The 21,949-nt window shown below is 37.1% G+C and overlaps 1 protein-coding gene across 5 annotated transcripts in view; it reads left to right on the plus strand.

The window, feature by feature from the left end:
- The first annotated feature begins 347 nt into the window (after positions 1-347).
- LOC126378371 (probable nuclear hormone receptor HR3) overlaps positions 348-21,949 on the plus strand; it is a 126,153-nt gene continuing 104,551 nt past the window's right edge. For 4 of the 5 annotated variants that reach the window (XM_050026670.1, XM_050026674.1, XM_050026671.1 and 1 more), the window contains exon 1: positions 15,989-16,103. Coding sequence is in view for 1 of the 5 variants with exons in the window: in XM_050026672.1 (XP_049882629.1) it covers positions 533-584 (52 nt within the window). In the remaining 4 variants the exon portion in view is untranslated. Of the gene's footprint in view, positions 585-15,988; positions 16,104-21,949 lie in introns of those variants that run through there. The other variant, XM_050026672.1, reaches the window with a different exon arrangement.

Genomic DNA, 21,949 nt, shown 5'->3' on the forward strand with positions numbered 1-21,949 from the left:
GCAATTTTTATTCTCTTTAACTTCTCCAAATTTAAATCCCCCTTCGAAATTTAAATTACTTCTTGTACATATTTAAAAGTTCGTTCTAGAAAAACAAAAGAAAGTGAAAAACAAGATGGCGGGCAACAATAACAATACATTAGAAGGCCAACTGACTCACGTAATCCAACATAATATGTCTCAGCCGGGAACAGAAGCCCAGGTTAGCGTTCACCAGGTGCAAAGCCCTTCTGGCAGTGGAAAAAGACACCAGATCATCATTGACATCAAACAAGACATCGACATGGATGAAATGTCCACCAGATCCTTAGCAGAGAGTGTGATGGAAACTCTGGGTGCGCGTTCAGCGACCGTCTACATTGATGATACTCAGGTCGCTGGGGAGAATTCCGATTTGGAGTCACTGACCACAGTCAATGTGATAGTGGCCAATGAGCTACCAGCTCAAGCCAGTCCTCAAGTGGTGGAGGAGGAATCAGAGCCGGTGGAGAGCCCTGGTGGGAATAGGATCGCCGTGGACAGGATCGTGGAGATGAGTGCTGCTAGTGGAGATACTGCCGCTGCTCCACCGCCCACAGCATCAGGTAAGTAGAATATGGAATAAGATACAAAAGTTTAAAAAAGTCGTTGAATATCTCGTTGTCTGGAAGAGATTGCTCGAAGACGCAACGCTGCCTTCGGATGTTTTAGTATTAAGTTAAGATTCTGCAATAAGCGAGCAATAAAAAAAATACACCATTAACAAAACAGTTACAATACAGAAATAAACCACAGAAACAAAACAAAAAGACGAAGCCTGTGGTGGATGCCCAGTCATTTAATTTTTTTTTTACAAATTAAATACATTCGCATAATACCTCAAGTAATAAATACTTTATTTTTCTGTAAACAAAAATAATATTAAATAAAACTAAAATAATTAATCGAAACTAAAAATAAAACAAAAAATACACAATTAACTAAACTTATGCTTCTATGCTGTTCTGGGAGCAAATAAAAAACATAGAACACGTTCAGCTGCTTCTCTTCCCGGGCATGTCGTAAAAACCGACAGAGGGATTGTGTCCTCTAACATGATGGACTAATGTTATGGGCGATAGGCTGATCCCTTATCACCATAAGGTTCATCATATCCATCTTTGGACTTCGTATCAACAGTGGCTGCAAGTTGTCTTTGATTACTTGTGGCTCTGCCCACCCCATTAGGGATTACGGGCGTGAGTTTATGTATGTATGTATGTAACTAAACTTAAAAAGTCCGCCTCGAGCAATTGTCGAAAAAAAAATTATATCGTTAAGTTTATAATCACTTTGCTTGCAGTCCTACTTTTAGTAAAGGTAGCCTTATACCCAAAAACGATGTCTTCCAGTCCAAACAAACTGTAATGTAGAGCGCACGTTAAGCCGTTGGTCCCGGTTACTATTTACTGATGTAAGTGAGTAATCTTTACAGGGGCCTTTGGCGGCTCAATAATAACCCTGACACAAGGGTTGATGAGGCTGTGGTAAACTACCTAACAGCCCATACGATAGAAGAAGAAGATTATTTGTTATACAATTGTTGAACCTTTCGTGTATTCATTAATTATTAACCTGTATTGGGCTGGTTTTCCCTTCGCGGGTTGGATGGTCAGACAGGGAGTGCTTTCTGTAAAAAACCGGACCTGTCAAATCTTCAAGTTAGGTAAGCGGATCCTGTGAAAAACGAGATAATGTTAGGGAGAAGATGTACAGATTTAACGTGATAATTACATAATATTTTCTCATTACTCGGGTACATAATTATTCAAAAATACAATGTAATGGCAGAAGCATATATAAAAGTAATTGCTGCTTGATATATGGATCACTTTATGTATAGAATTATGTTGCTACCTATATTGCTTCTCTTTGTTTTGATCAGAATAATAATGGGTGGATGTGTTGTGCCTGGGTGTAATAAAAAGGGTCATAATTTATACTCAAAAACATATAAAAAAGATGCATACCTACGTCTGATTACCCGAAAATCTTTACAGTCATCTATATTGTTTTTTAATGTAACCTGGTAAGTCCTACATTGAATAATCATGTCGGATTCTGATTTAATCTTCTAATCCGATTGTTGAAGCTTGAATAATCAGATTATTACAGGCAAGTATTAATCCACAACTTGTTACCTACCTTGTACCTTATTTATAATGTTAAGGGTTGTATTGGTGCTAATTCCTGTAAACACCATCTAATTTTATTTTAAGTTATACCTGTCATTTTCTTATCCGCCGAAAAGGAATGGGACGGATAATCGACAGGCATAAATTTATGGAACGCACGTCAATTTTAAGCACAAATATAAAACAACCGTCTCAAAATTTAACATTTGCCAATAACCCGACAGAATTATGTTGACAGCACACGTCAAACGGTTTGCATACCAGCGAGATACTTTTCGATTCGCCCGGGTTATTCATTAATTTACTTATTCTTCCTAAAATTTAGAGCTGTCAATCATCCGCCCCTTTTCTTTTCGGCGGATAAGAAAATGACAGGTATAACTTAAAGTAAAATTAGGAGGTGTCTGCAGGAATCGGGACCATTAATAAATTAATTTCAGCTTCGAGACTCAAGATCATGTCAATGTGACAGTGCTTATTACAAAAACAGGGCCTTGAGCATGGTTTTGAGGGTAGTCTCAGCTGAGATTAGTTTATTAATACCATCCTAACAAAATTACCTAAAGAAATTGTGGTATCCGTGACGTCATTTTCATCTATAGGCTCTATGGATTCATTGGGTAGTTTCCTAGGTGGAAGATAAATTATGAAATTCTGATTACTAAATAAAGACAGATCTAAAGAGGACAAAAACCGTTTTCTTTTTTCTATTTAACTTATTTATGAATTTTAATGCAGAAAAGCGACATTTTGTCACGTTTTTCTTAGACGTCCCAGGTTGCTTTTTCATACAAATTCCATAGTAATTTCGTGTTTTGACGTTTAGTAAAAAGTAACTGATTTGACTAGTTGGAACCTAGCCTATAGCGTATTTGACCTTATTAAAATTTCGCAAATTAAATAGAAAAAAGAAACCGTTTAATGTCACCTTTAGATGTGTTTATTTAATTAATACACATAATAGCGGGTTCTTACCGAGTTTAAAGTAGGGATATGAGACTCCCGATATTTCGACACTGTTGCAAGTGCCATGATCACGGGATGACTGATGAGATTGGGTAGATGGGATTGGACTTGTAAACTTAAAACAATGTAAACGAACAATGTAAGAGATTTTTTGTAATTATTTCTTTATATTTTGGTGCAATAAAGTGTATTGTATTGTATTGTGTTTATTTAGTTATCAGAATTTCATAATTTATCTTTGACCTCGGAAACTACCCAACTGCCCATCATGTCAGAAAGGGCTCAGCTCTCCTGTCGGATTTTACGACATGCCCGGGAAGACAAGCATCTCTACGTCTTCTATGTTTATGCTAGCCACAAAATATGATTTTCCATTGAATAAATATGTCGACGCATATAGCAGTAAAAATATTTAACAGTTAATCCCTTTAGTAGGTTAGGTAACTGTTGGAAAACCAGTTATTACATGCAGTTAGGCATCCTAGTAATTAAGTATTACTAGCTAGATAACCTAGGTACCTGGCGGCAAATTGGCGGAGCTGGCATTGACATAAACCTGCATCGATTTTGTCAATGCCGTGATTGCATCCATGGTATAAGAAGACCAGATATGCTCAAAACTAACAGCTAACATTTCAAGGTTAGCCCAGCTGACGTCATCCCACCCTACGGTCAGGAGTACTAAGTATATACTTTGAAACCATGTCGCATTAACCTTTTTGACAAATTAAACCGTAAGTCACGTTAAATGTTAGATATGATAGTGCGACAGGGTTCTAAAGTGGGTACAAGATATTGCTCATGACTGTACGTTGCCATTTCGTAAAAAATACCCACGTCCAATATTTTTAATTTACTTTGCAAGGAAATTTTGTACTTTCATTAAAAGATTTACGTACAGTTTTAATGATTTTTATATATGTGACAAATAATAGTAATTAAACACATTAGTCAGTAATTCACTTAATTTTCAATAACAAAATTTACGTCCTTGGAATGTTGGAGATACCAATTTAATTTATTTATTTATTTTATTTATTTCTTTTATTCAGGTAGTCAACAGCTTACAATTACAAATGAGATATTAACAGTGTTTAGTTTACATCGTTAAGCCAATAACAGACTACCACAGTATTAATGTGTTCAGAGTGTAACAATCAGTAACTGGATGGACAAATTAACTTAAAGTGTTTCAACAATCGATTTCCGTAACCAAAGAATGATAAAAAAAAGGAAAAAGAGAACTTCGGTTAGACTAGGATAGAATATTTATACAAAATCTAGTAGGTATAATGAAAAGGCCAGCATGCTGGCTCAGACGAGTGAACGCACTTCAATTATTTTTACTTCATTAGTTAGATACCTATAATAATAATAACATGCCACGCATCTACGACACTCATATCATACGGTGTGCGAATACGAATTTGCGGGTGTCAGTAAGTTATGAAAATAATACGATAATTCGCTACATATGTTATTTACATAAGTATATATGGACAAAGTTGTAAAAAAGATATAATTAACTATGAACTACTCATACATACATACATACATAAACTCACGCCTATTTCCCACCGGGGTAAGCAGAGACTATAGAATTCCATTTGCTTCGATCCTGACACACTTCTCTTGCTTCCTCCACATTCATCAATCGCTTCATACACGCACGCCGGTTCAGAGTAGATCGTATTGAACCTTTTCTAAGGACATCTCCAATTTGGTCATCATAAGTCCTTCTCGGTCTTCCGGTTCCGGTTCTCGGTTTTTATGAACTACTCAAAACAAGTTAATGCGGTTTTCTTCAATAGACAAAAACTGATTGGTGACTAATGGTAACACTTACGTCGTCAAGGGCTAGCAAGGGCGGCTTGTCATAGGATTGAGCATACCGTGATCCATCGCAAAATTATAGAATTGTCAATTTAAAAAAAAAAACATAAATTATGCGACGGAAAATTCCAATTGATATTAACTCAGAATAATGGTCTGAATCATCCCCCTTAGTATTCGTTACGATGTCGCTAACACCCTTTATATAACTATATTATCTAATGTTTGTTTACTTGAATTCCAGAGAAAGGTATCTGATTAATGTTGTAGGTAAGTATATCAGAGTAAATATGTCATGTACGGTCACGAGCATTAATATGTATACACTTTGGTACCATGTCACATTAACTTTTTTGACAAATTGAACTGTAAGTCTCACTAAATGTCAAATATGTTAGTGCGACAGAGCCTTAAGTGGGTATATTATATTGCTCATGACTGTACGGTTAGCAACAAAGATCATACATCATTGGGACATAGTAACTAGACAGATATAACTTTTTAATATACTTAAATTGCTTAATGTGGTTGGTTGTCAACCTCATAACCCACACGGTAGAAGGGGACAGCATTTTTTTTTACATGTAAATATTCATTTTGAACACCGTATCGACTATCGATGCAACTTACTGTCTGTTATCAAAGAGTGACCTATTTAACAATTGTGCGTACTAAATTTCGAGTGCAATTATTGTCGTTTTGTGTTTGCATACTTATCAACTGAGTGCTAAAGTTGATTGATAATAATTATGAAAGTAATAAAAATATCTACTACTTTCCCGACGACCCGATTACTCTAGCCATAGAGGCGGCCAATCAGCTCGCGACACCAAACGCTTCAGAACCCCGATACCGACCAGGCGGCGTGGTCGACGATATCCCTCATTCAGTGCTTATCGCTATCGAACCACTAGGGTCGATTAATTCTTTCAAATATTCTTCCTCTCAGACAACTGGACACCCTCAGCGCCTGTTGTCTTAAATTTTGTACCGGGTGAGAGTCCTCAGCGCTCCCCATTTGTCCAGGCAAGTAGTTAATACCATCTGCGGCAAATATAATAATAAGTCACGTCAAAAAAGAAAAAAATACTAGTAATTCAATATTAGGTACTTTCAACTGCTCCACCAATCCGCAGTGGAGCAGCGTCGTGAAGTACGCTCCATTACTCCAAGTCCTGATTGATGGAGATTGAAAGATTGACTTCATTTAAAAAGCAATGTTGCAGTTTGACATTTTCGTATATAAAAACTAAGTGCGCTCAGGCCTAAACCAATGATTGTCGAATTTGTTTTCGAATTCATGTTTGGATCATAAATGGTTATCACGTGCTCAGCGGTGAAGAAAAACGTCGTGAGGAAACCCACATTCCCGAGAAATGCATTTTCGGAGGTATGTGACCTAACCTGTATTGGGTTGGTTTTCCCTTTGCGGGTTGGTAGGTCAGACAGGCAGACGCTTCTGTAAAAAATCGGACCTGTCAAATGTTCAGGTTAGGTAAGCGGACCCTGTGAAAAACGGGATAATGCTAGGGGGATGATGAAAATTAAGTGCGCAGTGTTAACAAATAGGTAGTTACCTAATATCTATTTGCTTTATAGATCAATACTTGTTTCAATGTGACCCTTTTATACCAATGCATTGGTCTAAAAAATGTTTGAAATATAAGACAGTTCACTTATAACAGTCATAAACATGAAACTAAGTACCTGTGTTATCCTACTTTTAGGAAATTCCTGTAAAATTACAGTGTAATCACTAAGAAGAATTTATCACAAAAAATCGTTTCACCGAACTTTGACATTGGCAGAATCATCGTTCATAAACAATGCAGCCGTAAACAACAAGAAGTGAAGTGAAGTGACTTAGTACCTACCTACATCCTAGTTTAAGTAATAAAGTTGTTATAATTTAAATTCATATATAAAATATAATAATATTTTCAAAACCAAAAATGCATCTGAAAAGCTTCGCTTACGGTATGCCAGCGCCATCTAGCGGCGAGTAGCGCAAGTTCATGCCAAGTACCGCTACACCGGTACGTTCGGCTGACATACATTCGGAATAAACAGCTGATGGTGGGTCGGCCATCTTACTGTAGGGCTGTGCTTTAAGTGCTTCACGCTCACACTCGTAGCGGGGTAGAAAAATGTTGTGAAAAAGGGATAGTTGATTGATTATTTCACCACTCGCAGAATGTATTAAAGAAACGCTGATTGTTTTGCCACTTCGCGTATAATTCAGTTTTTAGTAGGTAATTACAAAGGTTACAAACACGTCCGACAATAAGAGAAGATCGATGAATACAAAATTAATTTAAAAATAGTAAAGAATTAATATTTTTTATAATCTTTTTTTTAAAAGGTATTTTTATGTTGCAATTGTCAACAGATAGATGGTAGATAACATACATACGAGTATATAGTATTGGGATATAGTCAATCAATCAATCAATCATTTATTTGCAAGAACACAAAGTTAAAGATCTTATTCTAAGTAAAACAGTGCATGTATTCAACCTGCAAGCAGGTGTGCAAATATTTATACATATACCTATTTATATTATTATTAAGACTTATTCCTATAGTTAAAGAATTCGTTGACACTATAAAAACACATATGTAATAACCATTTCGTTAAATCATGCTTAAATTCTATCATATTTAATTCCTTTAAATTTTCAGGTAAATTGTTAAAAATTATGACACACATGTTATAAACATCGTCGTGAGCTTATGTGATTTAGTTTAGGTTCTTAGACCGGGTTTCCACTGACGCGGAGATGGGCGGAGATGAGCGGAGATGTGCGGAGAAGAGCGGAGATGTGCGGATTTGACCAATCACAGCGTTCGAGAGAGCGAAAAACGAAGACGCTCTGTCACTCTCTCCCTTGTGATTGGTCGATTTCTGCGCATCTCCGCTCATCTCCGCACAGCTCCGCGTCAATGGTTTTTTTTTTATTTTTTTTTATTTATGTTTATTGAGAAAACCAACAGCATTATAAAAACATATTTAACAACACTTATTCAAATGCAGCCTTACCGTGCTAAAATTAGGGATATGACGCGGTAAGAACCCGGTATTATCTGTTTTAATCAGGGACTTTCCAGGCTAAGTTCCCCAAAAACCGTATAGATGGCGCTGTACAGATTTAACGTGATAATTACCTATTTTCTCATTGCTCGGGTACATAATTATTCAAAAATATATTGTAATGGCAGAGGTTTTTTTTATTATTAAAGAATTGTTGCTTTATATTTGGATTAGATATGGTATATAATTATGTTGCTACATATATTGCTTCTCTTTATTTTGATCAGAATAATAATGGATGGAAGATGTGTTGTGCCTGGGTGTAACAAGGGTCATCATTTATACCCAAAAACAAAGATAAAAGATGCAAATGTCTGTTATCTATGAAATTACAAGGTTAAACGAATCTACTTTGACCAGCGCCATCTCTATTTTTTTTTGAGAACTTAGACTGGAACTTCCCTTATTATGTTATTTAGTACATACCATACATAAACTGCCTATATACGTCCCACTGCTGGGCACAGGCCTCCCCTCAATCAACCGGAAGGGGTATGGAGCACACTCCACCACGCTGCTCCGCTGCGGGTTGGTGGAGGTGTTTTTACGGCTAATAACCGGGACCAACGGCTTAACGTGCCCTTCGAAGCACGGAATCATCTTACTTTTTCAGACAATCAGGTGATTCAAGCCTGAAAAGTCCTTACCAAACAAAGGACAGTCTCACAAAGTGATTTCGACAATGTCCCCATCGGGAATCGAACCCGGACCTCCAGATCGTGAGCCTAACGCTCTAACCACTAGACCACGGAGGCTGTATGTCATTTAGTATTATGCGTTAAATGTCTAAGCTGGCAACCCTAAGCGTGGGAATTCAGTGTGCATGTGTGTACGCATCCTGGATACGTTCCGTTATAAGCACCTATTGCGAACCTGTTCTCTTCTCGTCTTTTTGTTGGAAGTTGGAATGGAACGGTAAATGAAATACGTCATCGTAGTAGGTACAAACTTAATCAAATTAGATACTTTTTACGAAACGTCAAAACGAAAGACAACCAATTGAATACTGCCTTGAATACCGGGTGAGAGCCTTCAGCGCTCCCCATTTGTCCGGCCAAGTACTTAATGCCATCTGCGGCAAACCTACAATAAGTCACGTCATAAAAAAAACGTTTTTCAAATTGTTATAGTATCTGCTTAAAGGCTACGTAACAAAACCTGTAATTATATTGTCATTATTTTTTTTTTCCAGGTAAGGATTTACGACGAAACTCTGAAAATGACCATTGGTAAGCTAATTAGACAAAGACAAAACACAACATAGTATGACGCCTGTATCCCTAAAGGGGTAGGCAGATGTGAATACTCTAAACACGTATTCCTCGGCAGCTATGTTTAAGTACTAGATTAAGAATAAGAATAAAATTTTATTATTATTTATTTGTTTTTTATTTATTTATTTTTTATTATTTTGTATTCAAATATATAACATTAATAATATGTAATGAAAAATGTTTTGTGTATTTAAAATATCTATTGTTTTTTTTTAAGACAGATTTATTAAAGATTAAATAAATTTATTGCCAGTAACAATTTACATTTGCTGTAAGAACTAGGTAATTATGAATATTACAAATACGGGCGAAAGGAAATGGCTGAGCTTGTGCTGCGATGGAGCCAGGCTATGGCGCCATCCAGCGCTGGTTTTCAGTCATTTCCTCTCTCTGGGATATTGTGCGGAAGTAATTGTCAACGACAACTGATGTCAATTACAACTAGATCACATAAACAGTCTATATACGTCCCACTGCTGGGCACAGGCCCCTCAATAAACTGGAGGGGGTATGGAGCATACTCCACCACGCTGCGCCACTGCGGGTTGGCGGAGGTGTTTTTGACGGCTAATATCAACGGCTTAACGTGTTCTCCGTTTGTCGTGTGCTGTCAACTTAAGTCAGTCGGGTTATTGGCTCATCATCATCAGCCCATTAACGTCCCCACAGCTGAGGCACGGGCCTTCCATTGATGGATAGAGAGATCGGGCCTTAAACCATCACGCGGGCCCAGTGCGGATTGATGGTTATTAACGACTGCTAATGCAGCCGGAACCAACGGCTTAACGTGCCTTCCGAAGCACGGAGGAGCTCGAGATGAAAACTTTTTTTTTTGTGGCCAGCCATCCTATGACCGGCCTTTGCGAAAGTTGCTTAACTTCAACAATAGCAGACCGAGCGCGTTTACCGCTGCGCCACCGAGCTCCTCCACCGATATCCAATGTAATTTTTTATAGGGTTGTTTTAGATTTGTGTATAAAATTGTGTTCCATTTTGATGCCTGTCGATTATCCGTCCCATTCCTTTTCGGCGGATAAGAAAATGACAGGTATAACTTAAAATAAAATTAGATGGTGTGTACTGGAATAAACTTGACCGGGCCAAAGAAAAAATATAAAATGTTAATCTAGAAATAGAAGCCAGAGTAAGTTGATCAAAAATCAATTACATTTTACTTTTCGACTTATTTTCTAATTTTATTTATTAATTAATTAATAATAAGTACATCACAGCAAAACAGTACAGTAAAATATAATGTACCCACTTTAGGACTCTGTCGCATTAACATATTTGACATTTAGTGAGACTTACAGTTCAATTTGTAAAAAAAGTTAATGTGACATGGTACCAAAGTGTATACATATTAATGCTCGTGACCGTACAACCTTTGACCGCTTTTATTGATGACGTCACAGGACAGTATTTCCATACAAACTCCAAAGAAAACTTTCGTTTTGACGTTTCGTAAAAAGTTTCTCATTTAACTAGGTTGTCAAGTAGCTTATTAGCACCAATAGGTACTTACACACACATACACATACATAAACTCAGTCCCGTATGTGTCTCTAAAGTTGTGAATGGACACGACCATTTTTAAATATTAATAATTATGATTACTTTATGTAATACAATACGATTGCGCGTAGGTGCTCAAATTATGCTAAGTAACGTTTTGTTATAACTTGAGCACCATTGATCGCTTTTACTACAAAGCAGGTTCGATTTACAATGTGTAATACATACATACATAAACTCACGCCTATTTCCCACCGGAGTAAGCAGAGACTATGGAATTCCATTTGCTTCTATCCTGACACACTTCTTTTGCTTCCTCTACATTCATCAATCGCTTCATACACGCACGCCGGTTCAGAGTAGATCGTACTTAAATCTTTTCTAATGACATCTCCAATTCGGTCAATATACGTCTCATATCCCTGATTTTGACGCGGTACGAACCCGGGCGCCTCTTGCTTCAGTACGCCGAAGTGAAATGGTGGCTGAGTTCGGATAGGGACCCAGACCTACGGGGTATAACGTAGAACACTTACGCAGCCTTAGAAGCCTTACCTCGACGGTTGCAGAGACGGAGATCTTCTTCTTATCGTGTGGGTTGTGAGGTGGATTACCAACCTCATCAACCCTGATGTCAGGGTTATTATTGAAGAGCCAAAGGCCCCTGACATGGCTCATGTAACGAATACATACTTACATCAGTAAGTAGTGACCGGGACCAACAGCTTAACGTGCCTTCCGAAGCACGAATCGTCTTACTTTCGGACAATCAGGTGATCAGCCGGTAATGTCCTAACCAAATTAGGGATCACAAAGTTATTTTTGTGATATGTCCCCACCGGGATTCGAACCCGGAGCCTCCGGATCGTGAGACCAACGCTCAACCACTGGACCACAGAGGCCGTGCGGAGATGGGAGCCATCGGTACGGCAATGCAGGACGGCACGAGCAAGTCACACTATAACTTTAAAAATAAATTCATTAATAAGTTAAATATAATTTCTTTTTATTGTTTTTTAGTTGTCTTTATTTAGTAATCAGAATTTCATAATTTATCTTTAACCTAGTACACGACCCAATTGTTTGTTTGTTTTCAAAAAATATTTCTTATAAGTTTTACAACACTAAGTGACTGACACACTCAAGTTCATAGTACTTATATTAAAATTTACGTTTCGCTGGTTGAACCTTAAGGAAACTTACTACACTAGTTTTACACTTCTAGATAATATATCAATAATGCTGATAACTTATTTATTTATACGTTATAATGTATGTACACTTTAGAAAAGGCATATTTTACACGACCCAATTGATATACCGTGGTTTCCAGGATTTAAGCCCTGTTAATGGCTATAGACTCGCCCCCTATTATATGGAACTTAAACTTAGCTGGCGAGGAAACTGAGCTGGATTTAAACTGTACACTTCTGCCCACCCCTTCGGGATATAAGCGTGATGTTCAGTCTGTTTAAAATCATATGATTTTCGCAACTAACGCCGCGGTGACCTACATTCTTCCAACGCCCTTGTTCTTGCAAAATAGACCCCTCTCTTTCATCCTGCCTACCCTGATTGACAGGGACACACAAACCCCATCCCAGCAACCCGCTTGACCGGTAGGGTGGAGTATGTGGGGTGACTTTTTTAAATGGACACTGGTTTTGAATTGTGCGAATTTTGTCAAAAGAATCTCTTTAAAAAAATAGCCGATTTAGCGTTCTTTGTGAGAGAGTTTTTGTTATTCTCAGGTTGCCTGAAGGATTGATTGCAATCTTCTTCTATCGTGTGGGTTGTGAGGTGGAGTACCAACCTCATCAACCCTGGTGTCAGGGTTACTATTGAGCCGCCAAAGTCCCCTGACATGGCTCATGTAACGACTACTTACTTACATCAGTAAGTAGTAACCGTGCTAACGTGCCTTCCGAAGCTCGGAGGAGCTCGAGATGAAAACTTTTTTTTTTGTGGTCACCCATCCTATGACCGGCCTTTGCGAGAGTTGCTTAACTTCAACGATCGCAGACCGAGCGCGTTTACCGCTGCGCCACCGAGCTCCTCAATATGTGACAAGTAATAGTAATTAAATACAATTAGTCAGTAATTCGCTTAATTTTCAATAATAAAATTTACGTCCTTTGAATGTTGGAGATACCAATTTAATGGTAACACTTACTTTTTTTTTGTTTTGGTTTTCCCCGAAGGGTAAGGCAAAGGGAACTATGCCCATACAGCCATGTCTTACGTATTTTTTTCTTGATGATTAATGAAATGATGAAAGGTGATGATGATGAAACCTAAGCCCCCACCCTCGGAGTAGACTCCTACTCCGAACCCCAAACGAATTAACTCAAAAGTCCGCATAAACTTTCGAGTTATGAAGCGGCTTCTTGGCACGAAGCGAAAATAGGCAGATACACTTTGTTTATTGAATACTTACTCCGATATAATAACACTCGTGAATGTCTTCCGACTAACTTAATGCAATCATTAACCACAAAACACCACTTCGTATTAATTATTTAGATTATTCAATGAAGAAAGCAACTGTCCCGTTCCCGTTTCCCGCCAAAAAGCCGGTAACATTTACGTCATCATAGGGCTAGCAATGGCGGCTTGTCATAGGATTGAGCATACCTGGTCTTCTTATGCCATGTTTGAGCGTATGCCGGAACGTTCTTTTGTTATGGCCACATTTGGTATCGGTCACTGACCCCGATAGCGCTGTGATTACAGTTATCATTAGAAATTAGGTTACTATATCTCTGTCACTCGGACACATCGCGACTTCAACTTCATACATACATACAGTCATGAGCAATATAATGTACCCACTTTAGGACACTGTCGCACTAACATATTTGACATTTAGTGAGACTTAACAGTTCAATGTGTCGAAAAAGTTAATGTGACATGGTACCAAAGTGAATACATATTAATGCTCGTGACCGTACATAAACAGTCTATATACGTCCCACTGCTGGGCACATGCCTCCCCTCAATCAGCCGGAGGGGGTATGGAGCATACTCCACCACTCTGCTCCACTGCGGGTTGGTGGAGGTGTTTTTACGTAGACCAACGGCGTGCCCTCCGAAGCACGGAATCATCTTACTTTTTCGGACAATCAGGTGATTCAAGCCTGAAAAGTCTTTATCAAACAAAGGACAGTCTCACAAAGTGATTTCGACAATGTCCCCATCGGGAATCGAACCCGGACCTCCAGATTGTGAGCCTAACGCTCTTACCACTAGACCACACAGTTATTTGTTGGCATACATACATAAGCCATACATTTATTAGTCGTCTGTAATATTGTGGTACGTAGAGTTATTCAGGTAGCCAGCGCAAGCAGTTTATTATTTTTTTTAAAGTAGCATTGGCCCCGATTCCTGCAGACACCGCCTAATTTTATTTTAAGTTATATCCGTCATTTTCATATCCGTCGAAAAGGAAAGGGACGGATGATTCAAAGCTCTTAATTTTAGGAAGAATGAGTAAATGAATGAATAACCCGGGCGAATCAAAAAGGTATGTCGCTGGTATGCAATCCGTTTGACGTGCTGTCTACTTACCTGTGTCGGGTTATTGACTGATGTAAAATTTTTAGACGGTTGTTTTAGATTTGTCCTTAAAATTGACGTGTGTTCCATAAATTTTATGCTTGTCGATTACCCGTCCTTTTCCTTTTCGGCGGATAAGAAAATGACAGATATAACTTAAAATAAAATTAGATGGTATTTACAGGAATTAGCACCATTGTGTAAGTAATCATAATGTTTCATAACAAAATATAACAATAAATTGAAAAATCGTCTCTACATTTTTGTGACCAGAAAAAACCTATTTTATTTATTCTAGAGTGAAAAGGACAGAGTGTAGCAACCATGATTGATGTTTTTAAAACAAAAACAATATTGTCGACAGCTTTTAACCCGTCACGACTAATTCTACACACCTGTTCTAAGAGTTAACTACGATTTGGCAGAATAGATTGAATACCTTTGCCATTAAACAGCGTATTTTCGATGAGTGTTTTTTTTCTTTGCACTGTTTTTAAAATAGGAATTCACCTTTGTATAATGTAATTAATGACACTAAAAATGCAAGGGTTTGAACTGAATCTGTGTCTACGTGGGACTGGGAGGCAAATCATATTAATATAACGGGTTTAAAGAGGCCACATTGAAGCAATTAATCTAAAAAACAATTTGACATTTGCGTATATAAAAGTAAATGCGCATAATAAACAATATTGCTTTTTTTAGATAAATTGCTTCAATGGAACTGTATTAGAAATTCATATTAAAGCAGCTGCAACTCTCCTAATGACTTGTGATTCTGCCCAACGCTTTAGTGATTACGGGCATGCTTTTATGGTAAGTATGTAAGTTATTTGTAATCAAAAGTGAAAATAATATTTAATTTCCGACATTTTAATATCCTTACATAATCGATTACGAAATAGAATGCTCGAAATTTAAATAAATTAAAAAAGTAAAAGGTATTTTTTACGGCGCGTGTGTGAGAATCTTTTTAAGTAAATGGTATTTAAAGAGATTTGTTGCAAAAAGTCTAGTATTCCCATTTTAAACCTTAAGTATATTTAAAATTATTTCGGTTAACCTGAGGTAAATAAAACCCGAACTGCCAATCACAAATAGGACAAAAAACGAAAGGATTACAATCGGTAGCCTCATTGCAAAACAGCAATTTCTTCCAGACAGTCTTAGGTTCCTACCTACCCCGTTTTGATCACGAGAAGCTTATGTATGTACGAATATTCCAGAAATTTTCCCAAGTGATTATGAAATAAAATGGATAACCTGTTTTGAAATAAACGGTCTTGCATTTATTATTATTATGTAATTTTTATAAGTTGTTTTTTTTTTTATTAATAAGTGTTAGGCTTAAATATATTACGTATTATCTAAACTTATATAGAGGAATATTAAATAAATTTTGCGCTCTCGACAGAATGGCCCGTCGTCCGCGGCGCGCCAAACCTTTCGTTTTGCGCTTACAAAATTCAGTTTGTGTTGCAGAACGCTTGCGCACGGCCGCCTTCGCGCCCAAATTTTCAAATTTGGAAGCTCCGCGAAACTTTGACAATTACTTTTTTAATTAGTGTCAGTTTTTGTTTTTTAATTTCCAATTTTCGGTTTTTGACTCGCGGCCAGTGTTGAATAGAAAAAATTGTTTTTTTATTTTAAATTATCTGTTAAGGCCATAAGTGCAAGTGCCCAGTTTGGATTGACAAATGCATTGCATTGGATGTGAGTAAGATCAAGTTTTGAGATTGTTCGTCCGTTTGTCATCGCCTTATAGAGTCCGCCGTTTCATTTAAATGTACTTGCCAACTATTTCTCAACTCTGAGAACCTGTACTGTATTATAATATAATATTAACACACATTTAAAATAATGATAAAACAGATTTTTAAAATACTTACCATTTTAGCTCATCTGAAAAACAATGATTAAATCAAAATCTGACTTAAGACAAATTAAAAAAAAAAAACAAAAATAAAGCAAAGACCACACCTCCATAAATCCCGAAATTAAAAAAAATAATTGTGTGATTGTGTGTGTGTGTGCGTAATTCAAATTACCCGTATAATAATTACCCGTATAGTAATTATCTATCACGAAACTTGCAATATTCAAGGTCTTAGTTGCATGAGATCTTATTGCATAGCGTGCGAGCGAGACAAATGTACAAGCGACCTTCAGACAGAAAGAGACAGCGGACATTAGGAAACTATTGGGAAATATTATTTTTCTCTTTCGGCTTCTGAAGGGCGTTTTTTAAGCGCCTATTTTTTTAACTGTGATATCTCCTATTTTTATTTACCTTGTTTTTGGGTCGATGTTAAAAAGATTAACAATGTGAGCATACGTTATCTAAGTTGATTTTCATTTAAGAATGGAATTTTATTTCATTTTGTGAACAGCAAAAATTTTGTATAAAAACAAACCGTTTTTATAAAAAGAAACCTAATATCAGATTAAGCTTATTAAAAAAAAATACCATACATATTTTTTATTTATTTTCGAATTAGAAGTAATAAATATTTCTCTTTGGCAACGATAACAAACTTACAGTTTACTTTTTTTACATTACCTTCGCCTAAAACATTTTTAAATTAATCTCCTAAAACCTGAAAGCACCTAGGCGTGGCGATAACAAAGCCGATAAGTTCCCACGCGAGTGAATCCGAATGCATTAGCTAGTCATCTTATTAAAGAGTAATAAAAACATGAATTATCAATTAATTTATACCTAAAAGGGCCTTGCTGCACGCACAGCCTTAGCACAATACTTGACTAAACACTAATGTATTTGAGCTAGAATTTACTCATACACACATACATACATACATACATCCATACATTTACACATGACAAGCCCTTAGCCCAGTGGCGTTCGATGTACTGGTTAAAGCAATGTCAGGAGAGGTCACTTATTGGATGGGTGACCGCGTTGTAGTTTTTATATTGGTATAAAAAAATCGATATGTCAAGTCGGAGGATTTTAGGCAGCTTGAAAATTCTGATGAAGTGGCTACTATTAGTCCAAACTCCAAACACATCCACCATCTAGCAATAATGGAGTAACAGAGGTGTATGCTCCATTCATTGGATTTTTTTGTTAAGGTTTCCACAAATTTTATTAAAAAAAGAACTTGCCTACGTTTACTACTATAAAACTGCTTAATTTAAAACTACGTGTAGGTATATTATGTACGACTGTTTCAATTCTAAATTCAAACTCTGCAGGGAGTCAAAACTATTGGCAAAAAAATATTTAAAAAGAATAAGTTTTATAAATTCAATTGAATATTGATTCAATCACACCCACCCGAATTGTTACCGAAAAAAGACCCAAAAATCTCAAAATGGCGGCGCGAGTTATTTCAGCATATAGTTTTTGGACATCCGGCTGTGTGTTAGCATATCTTTTATAAATGGTTAATAATAATTACAGCATCGATCAGCCACTTTCACTTTCACGAGAGATTTTGGCAGTCAGCTTTCACTGTCGGTGGTGCAAGTGTTGAGAGATCGCGTCGTCCTTTCTCCTTGACCGCTTTCGTTTTTTTTAGCGAAGTGTATTTATTGTTGATCCTTTTATTTATACACTAGTGACTGGCCCCAGCTTTGCATGGGTACAATTCTCACCCTTGAATAAAGAATAACCCCCTCCCCCGCGCCAAAAATCAAAATCAAAATTTCTTGAAAATTGGCTTACATAGATAGCGCTTTTTGAACGTCAAAAATTAAATTACGTATTATCTAACTGGCTGTAAGACTACTACCATATCGGAAGCTGTATCGCTGAGGGAAAGACGTGGCCAGAAAACCTCCCAGCACAGAGCCCTCCTACTGTTTCATGTAAATTCGTATCGGGCTCCAACTTCAGCCCCTCTAGGTCTTTTTAATCTTAAAAGGCCGTAACCAATCAAACAGTGAAGAGTATCCCTTCGGGTATGCAGGGGTGATGTTATGTTTAGTTAATATGTGTGTTCTTATTTTATCGTGTGGGTTGTGAGGATGGATGACCAACCCCATCAACCCTGGCGTCAGGGTTACTATTGAGCTGCCAAAGGCCCCTGACATACTTACACCAGTAAGTAGAAACCGGGACCAACGGCTTAACGTGCCTTCCGAAGCACGGATCATCTTACTTCTGTCATATGTCTAATGTGTCTAATCCCCACCGTGATTCGAACCCTGGACCTCCAGATAGTGAGCTCGACGCGGAGCCACAGGATCACTAACTTGGGCCTATTAATAGCTTGTCTTGTTAAAGATGACGCGATGACGTAATGAATAGTCGGACTTCTATTTTGCTATATATGACTGTGATAGTTCTCAGCATCTAACGACACGGCTATCAAAATTTTACTCTTTAACATAGACATGTTTTAGTTAATTTTTTCGAACGTTCAGGATAATTGTTATGGACAACAGGCTGAGCCTTGTGGTCTAAAAAAGCAATATTGCTTTTTTAGATGAATTGCTTCGATGTGGTTTTTTTAACCCCCCTTGTCACCATAAGTTCATCATATCCATCTTACGACACGTCAACAGTGGCTGCAGGTTGTCTTTGATTACTTGTGACTCTGCCTGTCCCATAACACAGACGTGAGAAGGAATGCTTCGTATATATATTTATATATTTATTTATAACTATGATTACAACTGTAAGTTAATTACATTCAAGGCTAGAGTGAATAGGTATTTTCTAGGTAAGTGTGAACCACCCTAGACACCGTCACTTACCATCAGGTGAGTTTGTGGTCAAACACGAGCCTATATTATATAAAACTAAATGAAATAAAATAATCGCTTTGTGATTCTTATTGCCGGTTTGATATGGTGCGTTAATTGTCATATTATTAATGTTAAAGAAAAAAAAAACAAAAAAAAATATCGATGGGCCTAATCTCGACTGATACATCACTATACTAATTAATGAACGTCACAACACTGGCTTCAGTACTTTCACAGATCTAACTCCTACCGCGCATTGAAGCTTTCTGTAAAACATTATATTTCAATATAATCTCTAATTGTACTGAAATCAGACGTTCTCTTTCATATTAACAATCATAATTATTTGCACCAACGCTACTAAGATACTAACACTGAAACAATAAACTGTTGTGTAACATAAACAACCAAAAACACCCGTACAAACATGTCAACTAAAATTATTTTCGAAACCATAGAAAACTCAATTTACATTGTATCTAAAACCAAAAACATACATGCACTAAATTTAAAAATACTACGAGTATCGTATAGTTCTATTTTTAAAATAAAGAAATATAAAAATAAGCAATCTATAAAATATACGTTGATCTATTTGGTCTATAATTGCACAATCTTTTCCAACATAGGACCAGATACACACTTCATCATACTCACAGCTTAAACCTTACTCACAGGGTTTGCTTACCTAATCTGAAGATTTGACAGGTCCGGTTTTTTACAGAAGCGACTGCCTGTCTCACCTTCCAACCCGCGAAGGGAAAACCAGCCCAATACAGGTTAGGTCACGTACCTCCGAAACGCATTTCTCGGGAATGTTGGTTTCCTCACGATGTTTTCTTTGACCGCTAATTATTTATGATATAACATAAATACGGAAACAAGAAAATCATTAGTTTAGGCTCGTGATGGATAAAATACTTACACAAAGCTTATGTTTTACAGACGCGAACAATCAAATTAGTAGCGCATGATAAATATTATTAAACATAACACAAGCTCATAACTATATCCCGATTGGGGTAATCAGAGATGCATCTATCGCAAGATGAACTAAATATCCACACTTCACCGCGATTCGTTCTAGACCAACGTGATAGGTGGTGGCGCCTTCTCTAATGGTCGACTCAACTGTTAAGTAGTCACTTAACACATTAAAAAAATAATAAGTAATATTGTCCAGTCTAGGATATAATGCCATATGCGGCAAGTCACGTTAAAAAAAAAAAGAAAAAAAACAGCGAATTAAATGTCATTCTGCCCGCTCCCGCCTCCGCTTGCGCTCATGTCTCGTAACTGTCAAAATGACCGTCGCCTCTTGTAGGTACGCGTAATACCGCTTGCGTAACGTCTTGGCTTACACGCATGCTGATTTACATGGAGGAAAATTCCTTTTTTAAACTCGCCTTGTTTTTTTTTTATTGACAGCTTTGTAAAAGGAATGTTTTAATAAACATAATTATAAAGTTTTTCTTTTTTTGATTTGTTTAGTTTTGGGTTTGGAATGTAGGAGTTTTGGTTACTCTGTGTTTGTACTTTAGAAAGTTTAGATTGTGTTATGATTTAGACGTTAATGTCTTGTTTAATATGATTTTTAACTAACTTCACAATACTAAAATTGCGGCATAAGAATGATTGATACCGATAGCAGTATATCATCACGTCTGTATCCCTAAAGGGGTAGGCGGACGTGAATAATATACAAGCTAGTGACACTGTAAAGAAAACTTTGAGAGATATTACAGACTATTATTCTGAGTTTTAGTCTTCTTCTTAAAGTCCCTATCGGGAATCGAATCCGGAGCTCCAGGTCATGAACTCAACGCTCTAGCTACTAGACCGTGAAGGTTGTTTTGAAAAAGATATTACTTACCAACAGCCCTTTCCCCATTTGTCCGGCCAAGTAACGTCGGCGTCCGCAGCCAGTTCTACAACAAAAAAAAAGTAGGTCAAAGAACTTCAGTTAGCACTGAACTTTGCTGTAGTAAGCAAAAGTTTATTATTAAATTAACTATAACAGTGGTATCGATTCCAGTATACATCATCATCATCCCCCTAACATTATCCCGTTTTCCACAGGGTCCGCTTACCTAACCTGAAGATTTGACAGGTCCGGTTTTTTACAAAAGCGACTGCGTGTCTAACCTTCCAACCCGCGAAGGGAAAACCAGCCCAATACAGGTTAGGTCACAAATCTCCGAAAATGCATTTCTCGGGAATGTGGGTTTTTTCACGTTGTTTTCTTTCACCGCTGAGCACGTGATAATCATTTATGATCCAAATGTGATCCTGCGGCTTCAAAGTGAGAGGCAAGCGTTCTACCAACTGAGCTATCACGGCTCAATAAGGAAACTATACTACGGTCTTCTATTATACTTTCTATAATATAAATACTACATTACTTTTAGAAGATATAATTAGGCGAAATAGTGGTCCCGATTCCTGCAGACACAAATTTTATTTTAAGTTACACGTTTCATATCTCATAACATAAAGAAAGAAAGAAAGAAAGAAAGAAAAAAACATTAATTAATTTCGGACGGGATACGATAGGGTCATAACATAGTATCATGTCTATATCCCCATAGGGATAGGCAGAAGTATAGCATACTATATACACTCAGTCCTCGCCAGCTATGTATAAGTCCCATGCAATAGGGGCCCAGCCTATTGCCAACAGGGCACAAATTCTGGAAACCACATGTACTTATTTAAAAAAAAATCTACCTATGTGACTAAGAAGAGCTTACATGGAACAGATTAAAGAAAAGGTTAACGTCGTGTCTTATAGGGAAGTCAAGGAATTGGCCTTTGATAGACTGGAATGGAAAATGCTACACCGACAA

This window comes from Pectinophora gossypiella, chromosome 26 (assembly GCF_024362695.1).
Source record: "Pectinophora gossypiella chromosome 26, ilPecGoss1.1, whole genome shotgun sequence".
Lineage (NCBI taxonomy): Eukaryota > Metazoa > Arthropoda > Insecta > Lepidoptera > Gelechiidae > Pectinophora > Pectinophora gossypiella.